The sequence below is a fragment of the Pseudorca crassidens genome, chromosome 3 (genome assembly GCF_039906515.1).
Source record: "Pseudorca crassidens isolate mPseCra1 chromosome 3, mPseCra1.hap1, whole genome shotgun sequence".
Taxonomy (NCBI): domain Eukaryota; kingdom Metazoa; phylum Chordata; class Mammalia; order Artiodactyla; family Delphinidae; genus Pseudorca; species Pseudorca crassidens.
In genome coordinates this window covers 140,081,174-140,098,260 of record NC_090298.1, presented here as the reverse complement: position 1 = coordinate 140,098,260, position 17,087 = coordinate 140,081,174, and the positions used below count along the sequence as shown (strand labels likewise).

At 58.3% G+C, this 17,087-nt stretch overlaps 1 protein-coding gene across 3 annotated transcripts; it reads right to left on the bottom strand.

Annotated features, from left to right (window-relative positions):
• Window positions 1-4: 4 nt before the first annotated feature.
• On the bottom strand, window positions 5-14,243 carry DBN1 (drebrin 1). 3 transcript variants are annotated; one of them, XM_067732685.1, is made up of 15 exons: window positions 14,013-14,243; window positions 9,413-9,468; window positions 8,721-8,833; window positions 8,466-8,540; window positions 8,240-8,386; window positions 8,023-8,100; window positions 7,634-7,785; window positions 7,485-7,548; window positions 4,183-4,242; window positions 3,971-4,094; window positions 3,049-3,186; window positions 2,535-2,705; window positions 1,471-2,150; window positions 1,056-1,158; window positions 5-877 (listed from the first exon to the last, which is right to left on the bottom strand). In XM_067732685.1, exons 1-15 carry the CDS (start codon window positions 14,096-14,098, stop codon window positions 807-809), a joined length of 2,118 nt encoding a protein of 705 aa, XP_067588786.1. In that variant the 5' UTR covers window positions 14,099-14,243; the 3' UTR covers window positions 5-806. The 3 variants fall into 3 exon arrangements, with proteins under 3 accessions (XP_067588786.1, XP_067588788.1, XP_067588787.1); XM_067732687.1 differs by lacking the exon at window positions 14,013-14,243 and adding an exon at window positions 12,404-12,426; XM_067732686.1 differs by lacking the exon at window positions 3,049-3,186 and having other exon boundaries at window positions 14,013-14,241.
• Between the last annotated feature and the right edge of the window lie 2,844 nt (window positions 14,244-17,087).

The following is a 17,087-nucleotide window of genomic DNA, read 5'->3' as shown; positions in this document are numbered from 1 at the left end:
CGAAGGGATCTGGATTTCTTTATTAACAGACATGAGCACGACCTGTTACAGAAGTTTGTGCTTTCCAAAAAACAGTTACTGAACGTGAAAAAGGAACCCAAGCAAAGAGGGAGGAGATGGAAAGGGGCCACCCATAGCCCTGACCTGAATCACGCCTAGGGCCTCCAGCCTGGGACCTGCCCAGCAGGAGGGGGCAGGAAAGGGCCAGGAAGCTGAGAGGCCCCAGCTGGGCCTGCTACTTCCTTCGGACCAGGTTGGGAGGGGTCAAGAGAAGGGGGGAGGGGGGCGGGTCCCAGGGAACCAGAGCCCACGAGCCATTTATTGCCATGTTTTAAAATTCGTGCAAAATATCTGAAGCCCTGGACAGAGAATACAAAGTGATATTTTTCCAAGAAACAGAAAACTAGGAAAAGAGGTGGGGGGAACATTTTCCCACCAGAACTTCCCCCCACGCCAGGCCCCAAGCAGGGTGAGGCCTCCACCCCGGCCAGCTGAGTGAGCAGGGAGGACTAAGAGCTACAATCTGGACCGGGTGGGAAGGGGGTGGAATTTGCAACAGCATCTCAACTACCAACGGGAGGAAAACCAGTCAACTGTACAAGTCTCCTATCAACTTTAAAAAAGAGAGAAAAGCTGTAAAAGTAGGGCCCTGTGGGTAGAGAAGCGGCCAAGTCCCCGGCCAGGGCCGGAATCCAGAGTGGGTGCCAGGCGGAGCTGCTGCAAGTGCAGGCACTGCGGGCCGTCTGGCCAGAGGCCAGCGCAGGTGGGCGGCCTTGGCGAGGGCAGCCTGAGGGCAAGCATCACCGCTAGTCGCCACCCTCGAAGCCCTCCTCCTCTTCTGGTACCGGGTCTGCATCCCAGCAGGTGATGTCGATTTCTATGGTGTAGGGAAGGGAGGGGAGTTAAGGAGATGGCCCAGCAGATCCATGCCTGTGTCCCTCCCAACCCTGGGGAGCTGTGCCAGCTGTGTGGGGGGGGGAGGGGGGCGCTGCCTGTCCACACTTGAACACAGCACCGCCACCCAAATTCTTCTCCATCACCCATCCCAGTACTACCTGGAGGCTTGTTGTAGAACATAGGAGGTGGAGCCTTTGCACACAGCTCTTCCGATTGGGCAAACTCCTCCTCCTGTGATTGGCTGAAATACCCCTCACTGGCCTGTAGGAGAAAAGGTCCATGTCACTGGGTCCCACCCAGCAGGACTAGGGCTGACCTACCAGGCCTGAGCACGTTTCCCCTGCAACCAGCGATTCTATCAGCGGTTGCCAGGCAAACACAGATGCCCGCCTTGGGAATAAAAGCAGAGCTGGCCCAGGGAGGGGGAATGAAATACAGCTTCCCCCCCACCCCCGAACAATGTGGGTCACAGAGAAAGGGGGCAGGGTACTGCTGCAAGCCTAAGGAAGGCAGGGTCAGCCCCCTGCTCCAGCCCTGACCACTTCCCCTCCCATTAGGCAGCCCCAGCCCCACCTGGGTCCCCTCCTTCTGGGTGGTCTCGCCATTGGTCAGCAGCTGGGGCTCTGGCTCCAGCTCCGGCTCCGGCTCCTGATCCAGCTCCTCTAGAGCTGAGGGCAGAGTTGGAGCCTGGGGGGCAGCCAGGGGCTCCCCTTCTACTTCCTCCCCTGGGTCACAGAAGGTGGCTGGTGGCTCAGGCAGCTCATCAAAATTGAGAAGGTTGGCACTGCCTTCACCAGCCGGCGGCAGTGGCTCCTGAGCCACCTCGTCCAGCAGGGGCACTTCTGCCAGAGTGACTTCGGCACCTGAGGGTGGTGTGGGGGCCCTAGGCTCAGCCTGGGGTACGGAGGCCCCTTCCCCATTGCCAGGCCATAGGTCAATGAGGCTGGCAGTGGCAGGGGTGACGGTGTTGGCAACACTGGTGTCAGCAGCGGCAGCGTCGGTTTCAATGGCATCAGCTGCTGGGGTGTCAGCTGCAGAGGCTCCAGCCATGGCAGGCTCTAGAGAGGCAGCCAGGACTGCCTGCTCTGTAGACGCCATGAACATCAAGTCCTCTGTGGGGCTGCCTTGGCCCTGGGGAGGCTCTGGTGCCTGAGGGGACTCCTCCAGGGGGCTGGCCCAGGCCTGAGGGTCTGCTGCTCTGGCTTCCTTGCTGTTCTCTTCACTATCCAGGCCGGGGCTGGGTTCCTGGGTCTCTGTCAAAGCACAGATGGAGGAGACATGTGATCAGCTCCCAGGAAAGGATGCAGGCCCTGGGCAGGCACCCTACAGTACACTGCCCACCCACTGAGGAGTCCAGGAAAGAAGGCCTCCACTAAGACTTCCATGCAGAGTGCCTTCTAGCACCCACTGGTCCCCACTGCCCCTTTACCTAGTGTCTTTCAACCTCTCAGCAGCCCTGGGAGGAAGGCGCAATCCCCACTCCAGGGAGACACTGAGGTTCAGAGAGGGCAGGTCTGACCAGGGCTCCTCGCTGCCCCAGCCACTTCCAGGGCAGTACAGTCTGGCCCAGATCCCTGGGGGGTTGTTACCATGGCCATTTGGCGTTCCCAGCCCAGGGGCTAGGGTCGTTCACACACCTTGGGCTGCTGGGGGTGGTGGTGGCAGTGGTGGAGGCTGCGAGGACGTGACCTCATCCAGGGCCCGCTCGATCTGCTCAGTGACAGGGGTAGAGGCCATGCTGGAGTCAGATGGGCTCCGGGCAGGGATGGGGGTAGGCACCATCCTCCGGTGGCTGTCCAGGTGGCTGCCTGTGGAACAAAAACCCCTAGGCTGGTCAGTAAGGGCCAGGGAGCCAGGTGGAACCAGGATTGTCCACCTTGGGGCCTGACCAGCCCCTCCTCTCTAGAGTCTGGGTCGGGGCTGGGAGCTCCCCAGGCCCCCCAGGGGCCAGACCACAGCTCCAGACCCTATAAGCCAGGCCCCTAAGGGCCAGTGTCCCTTCAGGGCCAGGGGAAAGAGGCAGGCGGTACCTGCTCTGGGGACAAACACCAGAGGTCAGCAGTCAGGCTGGGGGAGTGAGGGCAGGGGGGCTGCTGGGAAGCGGGGGGCCCTCCTTACCCCCCCCACGGAGGCCTGGGGTCTGCTACCTACATGGGAGGGAGGAAGAGAGGTTTGGGGTGCGGTGACAGGTGATATAGGGAAAGGGAGTCCGTGGAGGGGAGGAGGAGGAAGAGGAGGAGGAGGAAGGCCCACTGTCCGATGCCTTTATGAAAGGGCAGTACGGACGACCTGCCAAGAGAGACAGACAGAGAGAGAGACAGAGGACAAGAGAGGGTCAGTCTCCCCCACCCCCACCCCGAGGCCTCATCCACCCCCAAGCTGGCCCTGGATGTCCAAGCTGCCTTCAGCCAGGGCGCACATTCAGCCAGGCTGGGCCAGAGCCTCAAGCCAACAGATGACTCCACCACACCAGCCACACACAGCAAAGAGCCTGATACGCCACAGTGCAACCAGCCTCAGGGCAGCCCACGCCTCGGAACAGCCTGCCCCACCCCTCGGATCAGCCTGCCCCACCCCTGGAACCCTAGCCCAGAGCCAAGCACACAGAAGGGGCAAACAGACCAGCAGACAGGGAGCGGAAGGGGGCTTCAAGGAGAGGTGGAAGCTGCACAGGGAGAATCCAAACAGGGAACCCTGGGTACAGGCTCCAGGCTGCTCAAACTCAGGACCAGGGAAAGAGCCCACTCCCCATGCACCCACAGGCCTTCAGATAAGACCTAGTTCAACCCCAGCAGGGCTACTCCTTGAAGCCAGGGGGATGCCTTAGCCCTTGTGTGAAATGCCCAGATGGCTCGAGCACAGCCCATTGCTCAGCCCAGGCCCAACACTGACCCTGCCCGAGCCCTTCTCAGCCCTGCCACCTGGAGGTGGCGGGTGGAAGCACACTCAATGACTGGCCTTGCCTTCTCCAAGGGGTCCTTGGGCAAGGTTTCCCTTCCAAGAAAGGTCCCAAAGAGGCTCAAGGCCAAAACCTGAGGAGTGGGGATTGGGTGGGGGTGGGAGCTGGGACTACCTGGTCGGTGGTTGAAGGGTGAGGGCACATCACAGCTGCCTGCGGAGGCCGATGCAACTCTTTCCTGCTGCTTAAAGAACTCCCGTGGGTTATCAGGTCGCTGGGCAATAATGGCTGCTGCCTCCTGGGGGCACATGGAAAGGGTCAGGCCAGGCGGGGCCCGACTGAGGCAGCCCTACCAAACTCAGATGTCTGGTCCCCCTGGCTCTCACCTCTACCTCCGATTCTGACTTCTTCATCTGGGTCTCTTCCTCCTCATCCCGCTGGTCACCCTGGAAACCAAAAGGGAACGTGTTCTGAGCACCCCACTCCCACAAGAGCTCTTGGCTTTCTTACAGCCCCTATGTTTCCTCCACTATCTGGAACCACTTTCACGACCCAGTCACACAGCACCTTCTATCTGCAAGGTCCTCAGCCACCTCATCTCCAGTCCAGACAGGCCCCTGGGCACCCCAGGACACCCAGGAGCACTCCCTGATTTGCAGCTAACTTTTCTCGAACCTCCTACCCCAGCACCTAGCCAACCACACTCCATCACTGCTGCGTGGATCTTGGTATCACGACTGAGGTTTCTTCATTAGTCCCCTGCCTCCTTGTTCTCTTTCCCCCCATTTCTTCTCTACAGACCTGAAAGGATCTTTTCAAAATGTTAATTAGTCGCCATCACTTAAAAATCAGGTTTTCTTACTGAGATCAGGGTCTCCAGTTTCTCTTGAAATGCCAGAAGCCCTGGCAACACAGGCCAGCGTGTCCCAAAGCAGCCATCGACTAGAGCTGCACTGTAGCAGCCCACAGGGTGTGTGTTGTCCAGTTCACCACAGTCCCCACCACTCCCTACTGCCCTTCACATGCCCACTTCACTCGCTGTTTTGAGATTGCAACCACAGGAATAAAGGTAGGTGGGGCCCCTTTGCTTGGCCCATGTTCCCTTCTCCCTGCCTGATCTAGTCCATCACCTCTCACAACGCTCCCCTCCCACCCTGACTCGCCCACACCCTGTGAGATGTAGGCATAAAGTCCTCAGCATGATGTAGTTGCAGTTCCTGGAACATGCATACAACTTCCCACCTCCGTGCCTTGGCATGGGAGACGAATCTCTCTCCCCAAGTACCCGACCCCCACCCCAGGTCCAGCTCTTCCTGCTTCCGGCCTCAGCTTGGGCACTGCCTCCTTGGGAAGGGGTCCCTGGCCCATTCAGGTCATTTCCTTCCCTGGGTCCCCATGAGGTGTTCCAGGCATACACCACAGATTACACTGCGTCATAATTTCCTGTTTCTGGATCATCTCCCCACCCTCTGTGTGTAACACAGGATAAGAACTCACTTATGTGTGTGAGTGGCCAGCCCAAGGTTCAGTTCATACCTGTTTCCTCAGTTGAACTCATCACACCAAAAGCCTCAAGAGGGTTGTCACCCCAACTGCCACTTTGTGTCTTCCAGAATGAAGTCTAAACTCCTCCTCTGACCTTGCTCTCTCCTCCCAAATTTCCCAGCGGGCTCCAGTCATTGGGGAAGGCTCCTTGCCTTCCCCCCAAAATGTACATCCTACCAGCCTTTGCTGTTACGCTGCCCCTGCCTAGTATAACCTTGCTAGGTTCCTCTGCCTTGTTCAAAAAAAGGACCAGAGGCAGCTTACCACAAAAACCTTAACTACATAACACTGTGAAAAAAACACTGAAACAAATTAGAGCTTGGGGTTGGAAAGAGACATCAATGCACTAACCATAAAGGTCAATAGCATTGCTATGCCTGAGCATCTTCAGATAAATGGAAGCTCCCCGGCATCCCAGGCAAAAAGGGAACTCACATAAGGAATGCAATTCTTATCAGAAGAGAGAAAGCAGAATAGCTCCTTAAGCCAATATAAAGCACTTCTAAATTCCAAAGTTTCTCATGTGGGAATTCCCTCAGAGGACCTGAAGTTGCAGGGTAACCACAGTGACCTGCTAAAACACCTACTGTCACTGTCACATGAGCCACACTTGAAGGGCCAGATGAGACTATAAAATAATGATGTGACACTGTAAGCCTTTGCCTGAAACACTGGTAATTGGTGAAGATGAGCAATCAGTTCAGTGGGTTCACTATACTATTCTTTCTACTTTTGTGTACGTATGTGAAATTTTCCATAAAAATAAGCTTTTTCGAAAAGAAATTGCTCTGAATGGATGAACAAAATCTGGTATACATATACAGTGGAATATTAACAGCTTTCAAAAGAAAAGACATTCTGACACATGGATAAACCTTGAAGATGTTATGCTAAATGAAATAAGCCAGTCACAAAAGGTAAAATAACGGCGTGATTCCATTCATACAAGGTACTTTGAGTAGTCACATTCTTAAACACAGAAAGCAGAAAGCAGTTGCCAGGGGCTGGGGGAGGGGGCAGTGGGGAGTTAGTGTTTAATGGGTACAGAGATTCAGTATGGGAAGATGAAGAAAATTCCGGAGATAAACAGTGGTGATGGCTGTACAATATAAATACACTTAACACCACGGAACTGTACACTGAAAAATGGTAAAGATGGTACGTTTTATGTTATGTACACTTTGCCACAATTAAAAATAAACTAATTAATCAATTAATTGTAAAAAAGCCTTGTTCATCTTGTTCTCCACCATGTTTCTCACACTGGCACATGGCAGGTGGCAAGGGTTTGCTGAATGAATGAGGCTGCAGCTTACTAACCACACGTCCTCTCCACCCCCAGGGGCTAACGTGAGTGGAATGACCTATGACAGCCATTAATGCCAGTGCCGGCAGGGCTGTCCTGCCAGCTCCCTCCCAGCCTCCTGTGGGTGTGACCTTGGAGTCTGTCTGAGTCCCCATGGCCCAACGGCTACCCAACACAGTCCCAGTCCAGATGACTACTGCCCACCTCCTGTCCTAAACTCTACCATGCTCAGCTTTGAATGATCTTAACTATTTCTCAAGTATAAAATTCAATTCAAAGCATGAAGATTTGACTCCACTGTGATTTTGAAGGGGTCAATCATGATGACCCTACGGGCCATCCCAGTGTTTGGAGGTTCAGCCAGCACCCCTGGAACAAGTACCTGTTCTCAAAGAGACACTACACACACTTGTATGTAGATGCTCAGAACTCCAGCCCAGATCCATTCAATGGCTCTGCAGTATTCTTGCCGTGGGGACCAGGCCTCGAGCCCCATATAAGTGCAGGAAGCATGTCTAATCCACCTCGAGCCCCTCAGGCCCTGCTGGGCGGGGGCAGGAGGAGCCTGGTCAGTGAGGGTCTGGGTCAAGGTAGATTTTCTCTTTCGGTCTAGAGTATTAGCTTCTCCAAGGAGGTCTCTTTCCACAGCCAGGGAACAGAGCCTCACATGATCGGGTACCAGGCCTGACACTGCATGCTACCCCATGCCCATGCAGCGGTACCCAGAATGCCCAGCACTGTCCCCAAGACACTTACTCCCCACGCAAGAGGCGCAGGAACACGAGGACCATCCTCGCTTCCCTGGGCAGGAGACAGGAACCCCGACTAAGAACTTACAAAGATAGACTGCTCCTTCAACCGCCTCTTGGCCTCCTCTGCTTCTAAAGTCTGTTGTTTCCTCCTGGAATGAGAGGTGCAGGCAAGCCTTCAGGATGGGCCCACGTGGGGCCCACGGCCCAGCACCCCGGGGGCGGGGCGGGGCGCACCTGTGCTCCTCGATCTGCTGCTCCCGCTCCCGGTAGCGCCGCTCCCGCTCCTCCTGCTCCTGCCGCTCCTGCTCCATCCGCTCTTGCTCAAACCGGAGTCTCTCATCCAGAGCCTTCTTCCGCTCCTCCTCCTTCCTCAGCTCTTCCTCCTTCTGCAGCACCCCGTGCCAAGGCAGTGCAGGCCCTGAGCCTGGGGCCCGCCCCAGCCCTCCAGCCCATCCCCAACCCAGGGTTCTGAGAACTCAGGGGCTCGCTCTTTCAGTAGGGGAAGCACGTAGGATGGCCCATGCTGTGCAAGCGAGGCCCTTAGGGAGAGAAGGCAGAGCTACCCCATGGGGTTAGGACAGGGAGTGGCAGCTCAGCCTGCAGGCCGGGGTCAGGGTCCACACCTTGGCCTGCTCCCAGAACTGCTCGCGGTTAATCCGCTTCATCTCCACAGCTGCGTCGGTCTTCTGATAGGTGGTGCCCTGCAGAGTCAAGCGGCCTGGCGTGAGCGCAGCCCACAGGCCGAGTGCTCAGGAGCCCCCACACGCAAAGGGTGAGGACTGAGAGGAACCGGACGGCGGAGCCCTGGGCAGGGCCAGCCTGCCCGGGGCGCACACTGACCACCGGCTCGGCGTTCTCATCCTCACGCAGCCGCAGTCGGTGCAGCACGGGGCTGGAAAGCCGTGCCAGCCCGTTGGAGAGCCGCTGCCCGATGGCGCCCGCATCTATGTCTTCCACACTGCTGGCGTTCACGATCACATCGACGCCCTGCAGCAGGAAGAAGGCGTGTTCAGGCGGCAGGGCTCCCTCCCATCACCGCCCCCATAAGCCCTGACCCTGCTCGCACCTGGAAGAACTCGGCCACCTTAGCCACGTGGCTGGCACAAGCACATTTGCGGGCATCAGGCACATCTTCGCCAACCTGCAAAGTACCCAGCGAAAGGGGGTGTCGGGAAAGGACAAGAGTTGGCGGCAGGCTGAGGCCCAGGGCTCTCTTCCCGGGACTAGTGGGGTTCTCTCCAGCAGTGTCAGTGAGTGGAGTGGGATGGAGGATAACCGTTCTTGGGCCTTTGGCTCCCTTCCCCAGCCCATAGCTGCATACCCAGTTGATGAGCACGTATTTCGGCAGAGCAGCCTGGGAGTCCTTGACGCTGCAGAAGCCATACATCACCTTCTGGTTCTCAAAGTGGCCAGAGAGCTCCTGCAAGCCCCCATCTGGGGGAATCAGGAGGGTGTCAGGCGCCATCTCCTGAATCCCTCCCCCACAAAGGGCCTGGAACCCAAAGCAAAGACTCTTCTTGTGGGCTCTGCAGGCACCGCCAGAGATCTGGAAGTCCCAGAGTTCTGTGTTGGTGTGAAAGAGGCAGCAGGCAGGTGTGAGCTTTGCCTCTGAATCCCCCAGGACCTTGGGGAAGAACTGAGGAAGTGTTCTTCACACATCAAGTCTCACGCGGGGCTGGCACCCACTGAGGTAAAATAAAACCTTTTAGGGCTCTCAAGAAAGTGGGGTGATCTGGGCCATCCCTGCCAGGCCCATTCCCGTCTAGCTGTGTGACTTCGGGCAAGTCACTCTCCCTCTCTGAGGCTCAGTCTTCTCATAATCAAACAGGAAACAAGTCTCCCTCCCTCCCCACCCTGGGGATCTTAGGGATAACCACAGGAAGGACACTTGGCCAGACAAGTGTGGGTCTGCTGGATGAAGGCAGCGAGGTGGCCTGGAGCCAGGCGGGTGGGGAAGAAAACAACAGGAGGGGCGAGCGGAGAGGAAGGCAAAGGAATGGCTGGAATTCTTACCTCCTGACGCTGCAAGCTTGAGGTCATCTGAGCCATCCTCATATGTGTACAGAGCCCTGGGGAGAGGGAGGGGTGGCTGGGAGAACTGGCAGGGCCCAGGCAGCCAATTTTGGGTGGAGACGGCTCTCGGGGATAGGAGGGATACAGAGGGGGCAGGACAGGAGGGGGGTTCCAGCCCAGCACTTAAGCCTTGTCACCATGACAACAATGGCTAAGCACCATTTCAGGCTGGAACCCAGTGGGGGACAGTCTGGGATCTGATGGAGGGAGGCCTGGATCAGGTGGGGAGCAGGCAGTGGGGAAGAAATCGCTGCCCAGTCGCTTGCTTCCAGTGAGCCAGTGTGTTGCGTCCTCGGAGCCCTGGCCCTAGCAGCCTGCAACTCAGCCAGCGGTGTGAGATGGAGATTCCAAGGCGACGGTTCCTTGGTTACCGTTCCCTGGCTACCGCTCCTCATCCCCATTGGCCGTTGCCAGGAACCTACCTGGCGCGTGCCTCGGTACCCACTGCCCCTCCCCCCACACCGAGGGGGATGGGGAGAGAGAACCTGGTGCTGTTCAGCTCTGGGCATCCCCTGGTAACTATGGCAACCCAGCAATTGGCACGCGACTGGCCCACCCCAGCTGCATTCTCCTGAACACAAAGGACCCCAAGGGGACACGCCCTCAGTCTCAATCTCAGTCTCTCTGAAATGGGGATGAGGTCACCATGGTCACTCCTGCCTGGACTCTGGCCCCTGGGTGAATGTGCTCTCCTGGCCTTCCAGCCCTAGGCCTCCTCCGCCCTAGCTGAGGCTCTGGCCTCTTGGGACTGCTGGCCTTGCCTTCCCTCTCAGCTTTGGCAGAAAGCTGACCTAGCAGCCTTCCTCCTTCCTCCTCCTCCCTAGCTTTTTCTTCACAGGTAGCAGTGGCACAGCATCCATTTCACAGAAGGGAAGACAGAGATAGCTCCTCCCCAGGACCCACTTGGAGGACAGGCCAGGCTTGGGGCCAGGAATAAAGGTCATGTACCGGAGGTGCAGGAGGCTCAGCCCCTCCCCCAAGCTCCCCTTTCCTTACTGCCAAGGTAAGGGGCTAGGAGGGGAGGAAGCAGGAGCATCAGGGAGATGCAGAAGAGAAAGTGAGCAGGGAGAGGAGGCAGACAGAGAAGACAAGAGAAGGGAGGGAAGTGAAGGGATGAAGAGAAAATGAAGGAGCAAGGGAAATGGGAGGGAAGGAAAGAGGGAGGAGAGAAGAGGGAGGAAGGGAGAGAGGGAGGAGGGTGGAGGGCGGAGCAAGGAGGGAGCAGGGAGGGCCTGGTCCAGGCCCAGCCCCATGAGGTCAGCACAAGTCACTGCCAGAGCCAAATGGGCCCCCAGCCCCCTGTTTCTCGGGATCCCTCCCTCCTGAAAGGGACACAGGTGGGCTGTGGGGCCGGGAGCTCCTGGTCCAACTGTTGCCCAGGCTACAGTCCTGGCAGCTGCTTCTCAACACAGCTGTCCCACCACCTGTCTGGCTGCCCTAAACCCACCACTGGGAACAAAAGGCCCTTAGAGAAGCAGGGTCTTCCCTTCTCCATTCCACAGATGAGAAACTGAGGCAGAACTCCAAGACCCTGGTTCCCAGACACTGCTCTGGCCATCACACCTCCCTGGGGTGGTCAGCCTCTCCTAGGCCCTCTGAGGGACCCGGGCTCCTCCCAGGAACCTGCCCCTTCCATTCTTTACTCCTTGCCTACCCACCTGCAGCCACCTTTCCTGCTGCAGCCCTGGCCCTTACCTGGTGGAAACCACAGCTAAGTTCAAAGGTTTCAGCAGGCCTTCAAGCCTGAGCTCCGCCCACCTGCCTTTCTAGCCAGACCTCCGTATCCATACCATACACTCGGGTCACATTGGATGGCTCCCTGATTCCCAGCACAGTTCTGGATATTTCCCAACCTGGAGCCTCTGCATATGTGGTTCCCTTCACAGGGAGGCCAGACCTGTTTCTCCACCCATGCCCATCCCTGACTGAAATCTCTCAGGGACCCAATGCCAGCTCCCATGAAGCCCTGCCCTGCGCTGCACCTCCCCAAAGCGCTTACCACACTCCAGCAGGGACAGGAAGAGGCACCTGAGCCTGCCCCAGATCTCACTAGACCACCAGTGCTTCTCAAACACATTCGAGGTGGCCTGAGCCTTGGGTGGGTGGGAGCTGGTGAAACTGCAAGGAATCAGGATGGAGGGGGGCAGGAATCTACACCACCTCCAACCCCTGGAGACAGACACTGTCCTGAACTATAAGCTTCGTGAAGGTGGGACCATCTCGGCCAGAGAAAGTGGACTGGGGTGAGGTGGGAGCTGAATGTAGCAGCTCCAGGGAGATCCTGGGGTCAGCTGAGGATGGGGGGCTCAGGGCAGGTGGATTCTTCAGGACAATCACACTCTCAGGATATCAGAACTGGAAGGGCCTTGGGTATCCCAGGTATGGTTGAGCCCAATCCCCTTTTCCTCTTTTCAAGAGGACCAGAGAGGAGCAGAGACTTGGTGTGGCTATGTATAGCGAGTCAGATCACATCCAGGACAACACTAGTTCTTTTCACTACACAGTCTGACTTCCTGGGTCCCCTGCTGCCAGCATCAGGGCAGCGGTCCATTTCAGAGTGAGCCACCTAGGAGTGAACTCCCCCACCCCTACTCCCCACTCAGAGGCAAGGTAAGGGAGGGAAGTGCCAAGCCCCGTTTGCCCAGACAGCAATTTTACCCAAGACGCCCTCCTCCAGCCTCTGAGTACAGGGTCTGCCCCTGAGTCTTGAGACTCCACTGTACCCCTGGTTCTGTGCTAGGTGCTGGGGGCCCTCATGTCCCCTTCTGCAGGTTGATCCTCACATCCTTTCTACCAAATGTTTATCTGGGCCCTTGGGAGTAAGCAAATGTATGTATGTATGACGGTGCATGTGTACATCTGTGTGTGTCCCACACACAACGCAGATTGGGGTGGGGGAGGGGTGAGGCACGCCAGTGATGAATAACTCACTTTGGCCACATGGATGCTGCTGGGTGGTGGGAGCCCAGGCCTCTGCTGAGCAGGATGTGGGCCAGCAGTGGCTGTGGGAGCTCTGCCTTTGGGAAGGTAGGGGTAAACGGGGTGGTGGCAGGCAGCACCCCCGGACTGGAGGGCAAGGGTTCCAAGGTGGGCTGTGCCTCTCTCCAGGCATGGCCCATATCCCAAGGCCAGCTCCTCCACCAGGCCAAGCCGGCCACTTGCCCTGAACTCCTCCCATGATCTCAGTCCCCATGGGGCAGGGCTGGGACAACGGATGGGCCGCTTGCCCGCTTAGCCTGTGCTGGCCTCTCCTATGACCGACCCGCAGGACACGAGAGCTTGCTTGTCTCCCGCGTCCATCCCTCCAGGCCTGGCCGCCCGCCAGTGCTGCAGTACTGTGGCATGGATGCCTGGCCATCTTGTCCCCTCCTCCAGCCCCCAGGTCAGTGTCCTCCCAGCATGAGGGTGAGGCCATCCCAAGTGAGGTCCCTCAGACCTGCCTTCACTTTGTGTTTCCTGCCTGCCAAGGGGAGAAGAGCCCTAGGGAACAGAATGGGCATCTGCCCCAGGAGAAGAGTATCTTGGGAGGATGATGATTCCTGAATGGGGCAGTGTGAAACCCCCTGGCTTTCCTGCCATCCTGGGGACTCCAGTCCCAGAGCAGGTGGTCCAACCCCTCCCACAGCCTAGGGGGAGACAACAGCTGGGGAGGGAGGAGAGGGCAGCCCAGCTCCTCCCCCACAGAGGAGCTGAGAGCCCCTTGCCCCTGGGCCACCGGGCTAGGGGCTCAGTGGATCCACTCACCCCCTCATCCTTCTCTGGGAACTCCCTGCAGAGTGGTGCGCCTGGGGGCTTCCTCCCAGGGACCCCACCTGGCTCCCTAGGCAGGCAGTTCAGTTCCTTTGGCATGTCCCAGCCCAGCTGCCTACTCCCTGCAATCCCCTTGGCATCGAGGAGAGCACTTATCCTTGCCTCCTCCTCGACCCCTCAGGGGAACAGGAGTCACTTGGCGGTGGCCCTGTGGCAATGAACGTCTTTCCATCACACCCCAACTCCGAGAGGCCCCCCGGTGGGCGGGGCGCCCCGGCCCCCAGCCCGCTCTGCTCCTCCCCCGCCCTAGCTTTCCTTTGTGCTGTGGCCGGGGCCGGGTTCGGCCGGGTAGGCTGCGCTGGCTCTGCTAGCTCGGTCCCTGCCCCGTCCTCGCCCGCTCAAAGGTGGCAAAGGTGCCCTTGGCCGCCCATGCACACCTGTCCGCCCGGCCCGAGGCAAAGGGGAGGGGGCGGGCGATGGGCTTCCACAAGGCCGGGAGGCCCCGGGCCACACATCTGGACCCTGCGTCTCTCCAGCCCGCGTCCGGCCACCGTTCCCACCGCGCGGCTGGGGCCGCCTCCGGGCGCTTGGGGCCCGCCGGTGCCCCGCCTGGCCCGGCCCGGCCCCTCCCCCGGCGCGCACAAAAGCAGCCCCTCCCTGGCCCTCCCGGGCCGCTGCACCATTTCGGGGTCTCCCCCTCCCTCCCGGCTGCGGGGCGACTGGGCCGGGTGGAAACAAAGGCGCGGCAGCGCGGGGACAAAGGGGCTGGGGGGCGGGGGCGGGGGCTCACCAGTCGGCCGCGCTCTCCTCCCGAATCACCTCCTCGTACGCCGCCAGCAGCTCCAGGCGGTGGCCGCTGAAGCTGACGCCGGCCATGCTGCGGGCCGGACCGAGGCCGAACGGACAGACGCACGGACGGACGGAGAAGGAGGGAGGGAAAGAGGGAGTCGCCGCGCCGCCGCCGCCTCGGAGCCTCTGCAGCGTTGCGAGCCGAGCGAGCCAGCGGCCGGGGGAGGGGAGCCGGCCGGCGGGGGGCGGGGGGCGCTGGCTCCGCCCGGCTCGCTCACTCCGCGCGCTCGGTCCTAGCGCCGCCCCGACCCGGCCGGGGGGAGGCCCGCCCCCCCTTCCCGGCCTGCCCCGGGGCGCCCCCACGCCCCTCGCCGTCAGTCCCTGCACCCCGCGCCCGGGCGGGTATACCCATCTGCACGGGTCCATTCTTCCCGTGTCCCAAATTCTCACCTGTGGTGTCCCCAGCCACAAACCTAGCCCCGTCCCCACCTCTCCAATCCCTATCCAGGCCCAGCTTCATCCCTCTCCTTCCCAGCTCCCGGTCCCAATCCCAAATCCACTCCATTCCAATCCGGCCCAGCCCCACTCCGTCCTTAATTTATCTCCACCCAGCTTCACCCCTATCACTGGTCCATCCCAACCTCCAGCCCCAACCCAATTCCCGTGCCAGCCACCCCTGGCCCATCTGCAGCCCATCCCCACCTCTGAAAGGCCCATTCCTAGTCCATCCCCATCACTGTCCACTGCTGTCTTCATCTCCAAATCCAGCCCATTTCTTTCCCCTCCCAGCTCCAGCCCCACTCCCAACCCCATGCTTAGCACACACCCACTACCCATTCATCAGACCCCATCCCTAGCTGCACCCTCCTCTTTCCAACCTACCCTATTCCCATTCTGATCCCTGTTCCCAACCACACCCCTCCATCCCTGCCTCCTAGACCATTCTCAGCTCCTTACCCCAACATTGCCAACCTCTACCCCATCCCTGCCCTACCCTATGCTGAGCACCCCTCCCTTACCAGCTGCCCCCTGAGTCCTCTCAGGTGGGGCTAGACTAGGAGATCCTTTGCCTTCTCTCCCAAGCCTCAGGCCTCCCAAAGGAATCTAACCCCAGACTCTCAGGGCAGGGCTCCTCCAAGGACACTCCAGGGCCAGCTTCCTGGCACCTTAATTTCCCAAAGCTCTGAACACAGAAAACACTGGGGCCTAAGAGGAGTCCCTCGAGAGGAAGTGGACACCACTGCCAGGGCCTCCTGGAGCATCTCTGCTCCTGTCTGAGCTGGAATCCTGAAACCCTCTGCAGCTCTCAGAAGCCTTTACCACCACCTACAAAGCCTCCCACCCCTGTCTTCCCAGAGGAGGTGACAGAACCTGAGCAAACTTTACCTGGTCCAATCTGGGAGGTGGTGGGGCTGGGCCTCTGAGTTCTGAGTTGGGTAACCAGCTGGGCCAAGAGGAGGAGAGCAGTGTGTGCACTGATCTCCAGCAGTGGGTCCCAGCACTTTGGGGTGGGAAGAACCTCTTAAAACTCAATACATTTCATGGGAACTCTCTGCGTCCACTATGCCCATGGACCCCTGGTTTCTCCACGGCCCCCACTTGGAGCAAGTCCCAGGCAGAGTCAGTAGGATTTCCGGGGAGGGAGGAAGACCCCACAGCAGGGCTGAGGGGTGCCTGGGAGCGGTAGGTAGAGGGATCTCCAGCCTCGTCCCTTCCTGCTTCCTTTGACTTTTCCCAGCCCAGAATGCCTTTCATCTCCCCATCCCGAAGCCCCCTCCCCAGCCTCCTGCTTACTCAATTTCACATCCAAAAAACAGAAGCCCTACCTGCATGCTCTCCCTTCCTCAAATTCCTACTTCCCCCCAGCCACCTACAAACTCCAGCCACACCCACTCTTACCTCTTTGCCATCTATATTTTTAAACAAACTTAATTTTAGAACAGTTTGAAATTCACAGAAAAATTACAAAGATAGTACAGAGTCCCCATATGCCCCATGCCCAGTTTTCTCTATTTTCAGGGGAGCAAGAAGTTTCCCTGCTCACCCTCCTTGGAGCCTACCCTTCACCCCTCCACATCATTATCATCCTATAATTTGTACATCTGTAGTCTGTCTCCTTCCCGCATTTCCCTGGCACTGCTCTGGCCAAGGTCACCAGAGACCACTAAATTGCCAAGTTCAGTGGCCCTGTTGTAGTCCTCAGTTTCCTCAACCGGTGGGAGCAGGGTGACCAATGATCACTACCTCTTCTGCAAATCTGCCTCCCATCAGCTACCTGCTGCCCCTGAAACCCACACACTCAGCCTTGGTGGGTGGGTGCTGGGTGCCTCCTTGGAGGCCCTCCCACCAGGTTTTCATGTCTACCACTCCCAGCACTGATCACCCTTCAAGTCTCTCCCACTCCTAGATCTCCAGCTCCTCCCTGCCCCTCACCCCCTCAGCACTGGGAGCCTAGTCCAATGGCTTCTGGGTCCCCAGAGTGGAAAAGCCAAGAAAGAGAGAGGATTCAGATCCAGAAGCTGGTCACTTGCTGTGTGACCTTGAGGAAAATGCTTTCCCTCTCTGAGTTTCCTCTTTGACAACATGTTGTGAGGATAAGATATGACTGGATGAAGGCTTAGGAAGCAAGAACCTCTTCCCCTTCCTCCTTGCAGCCCCGCCCTCCCACGCCCACCTTCCTGCTCTGCACTCCCCCACACCTCTCAGAGAAGGCTTCAAGGCTGACATGTAGGTTTCAGGACTTTTTCAGCACCAGCTGGTGGAGCCTTCTCTGCCCTCACCCTCCCTCTGCAAGTTCCTACCAAGCACACCTTCAGAATTTGCCCTCTCATCATTACAATGCTCCCAGCACTTTCCAGGTCTTGCCCCTGGCATGGGGCCAGCCACTTTCACCACTTAGCTCTGCTCCTGAGCTGCACAGACTACCGTGTGACTTTAGACTCTGCTTGGCCTTTCTTGTCTCACTATAAAATGGGGATGATAATGATGGTACCCACCTCATAAGGTCTGTTTGAGGAGGTTTTTTTTTTAATTTGTTTATTTTATTTATTTATTTTTGGATGTGCTGGGTCTTTGT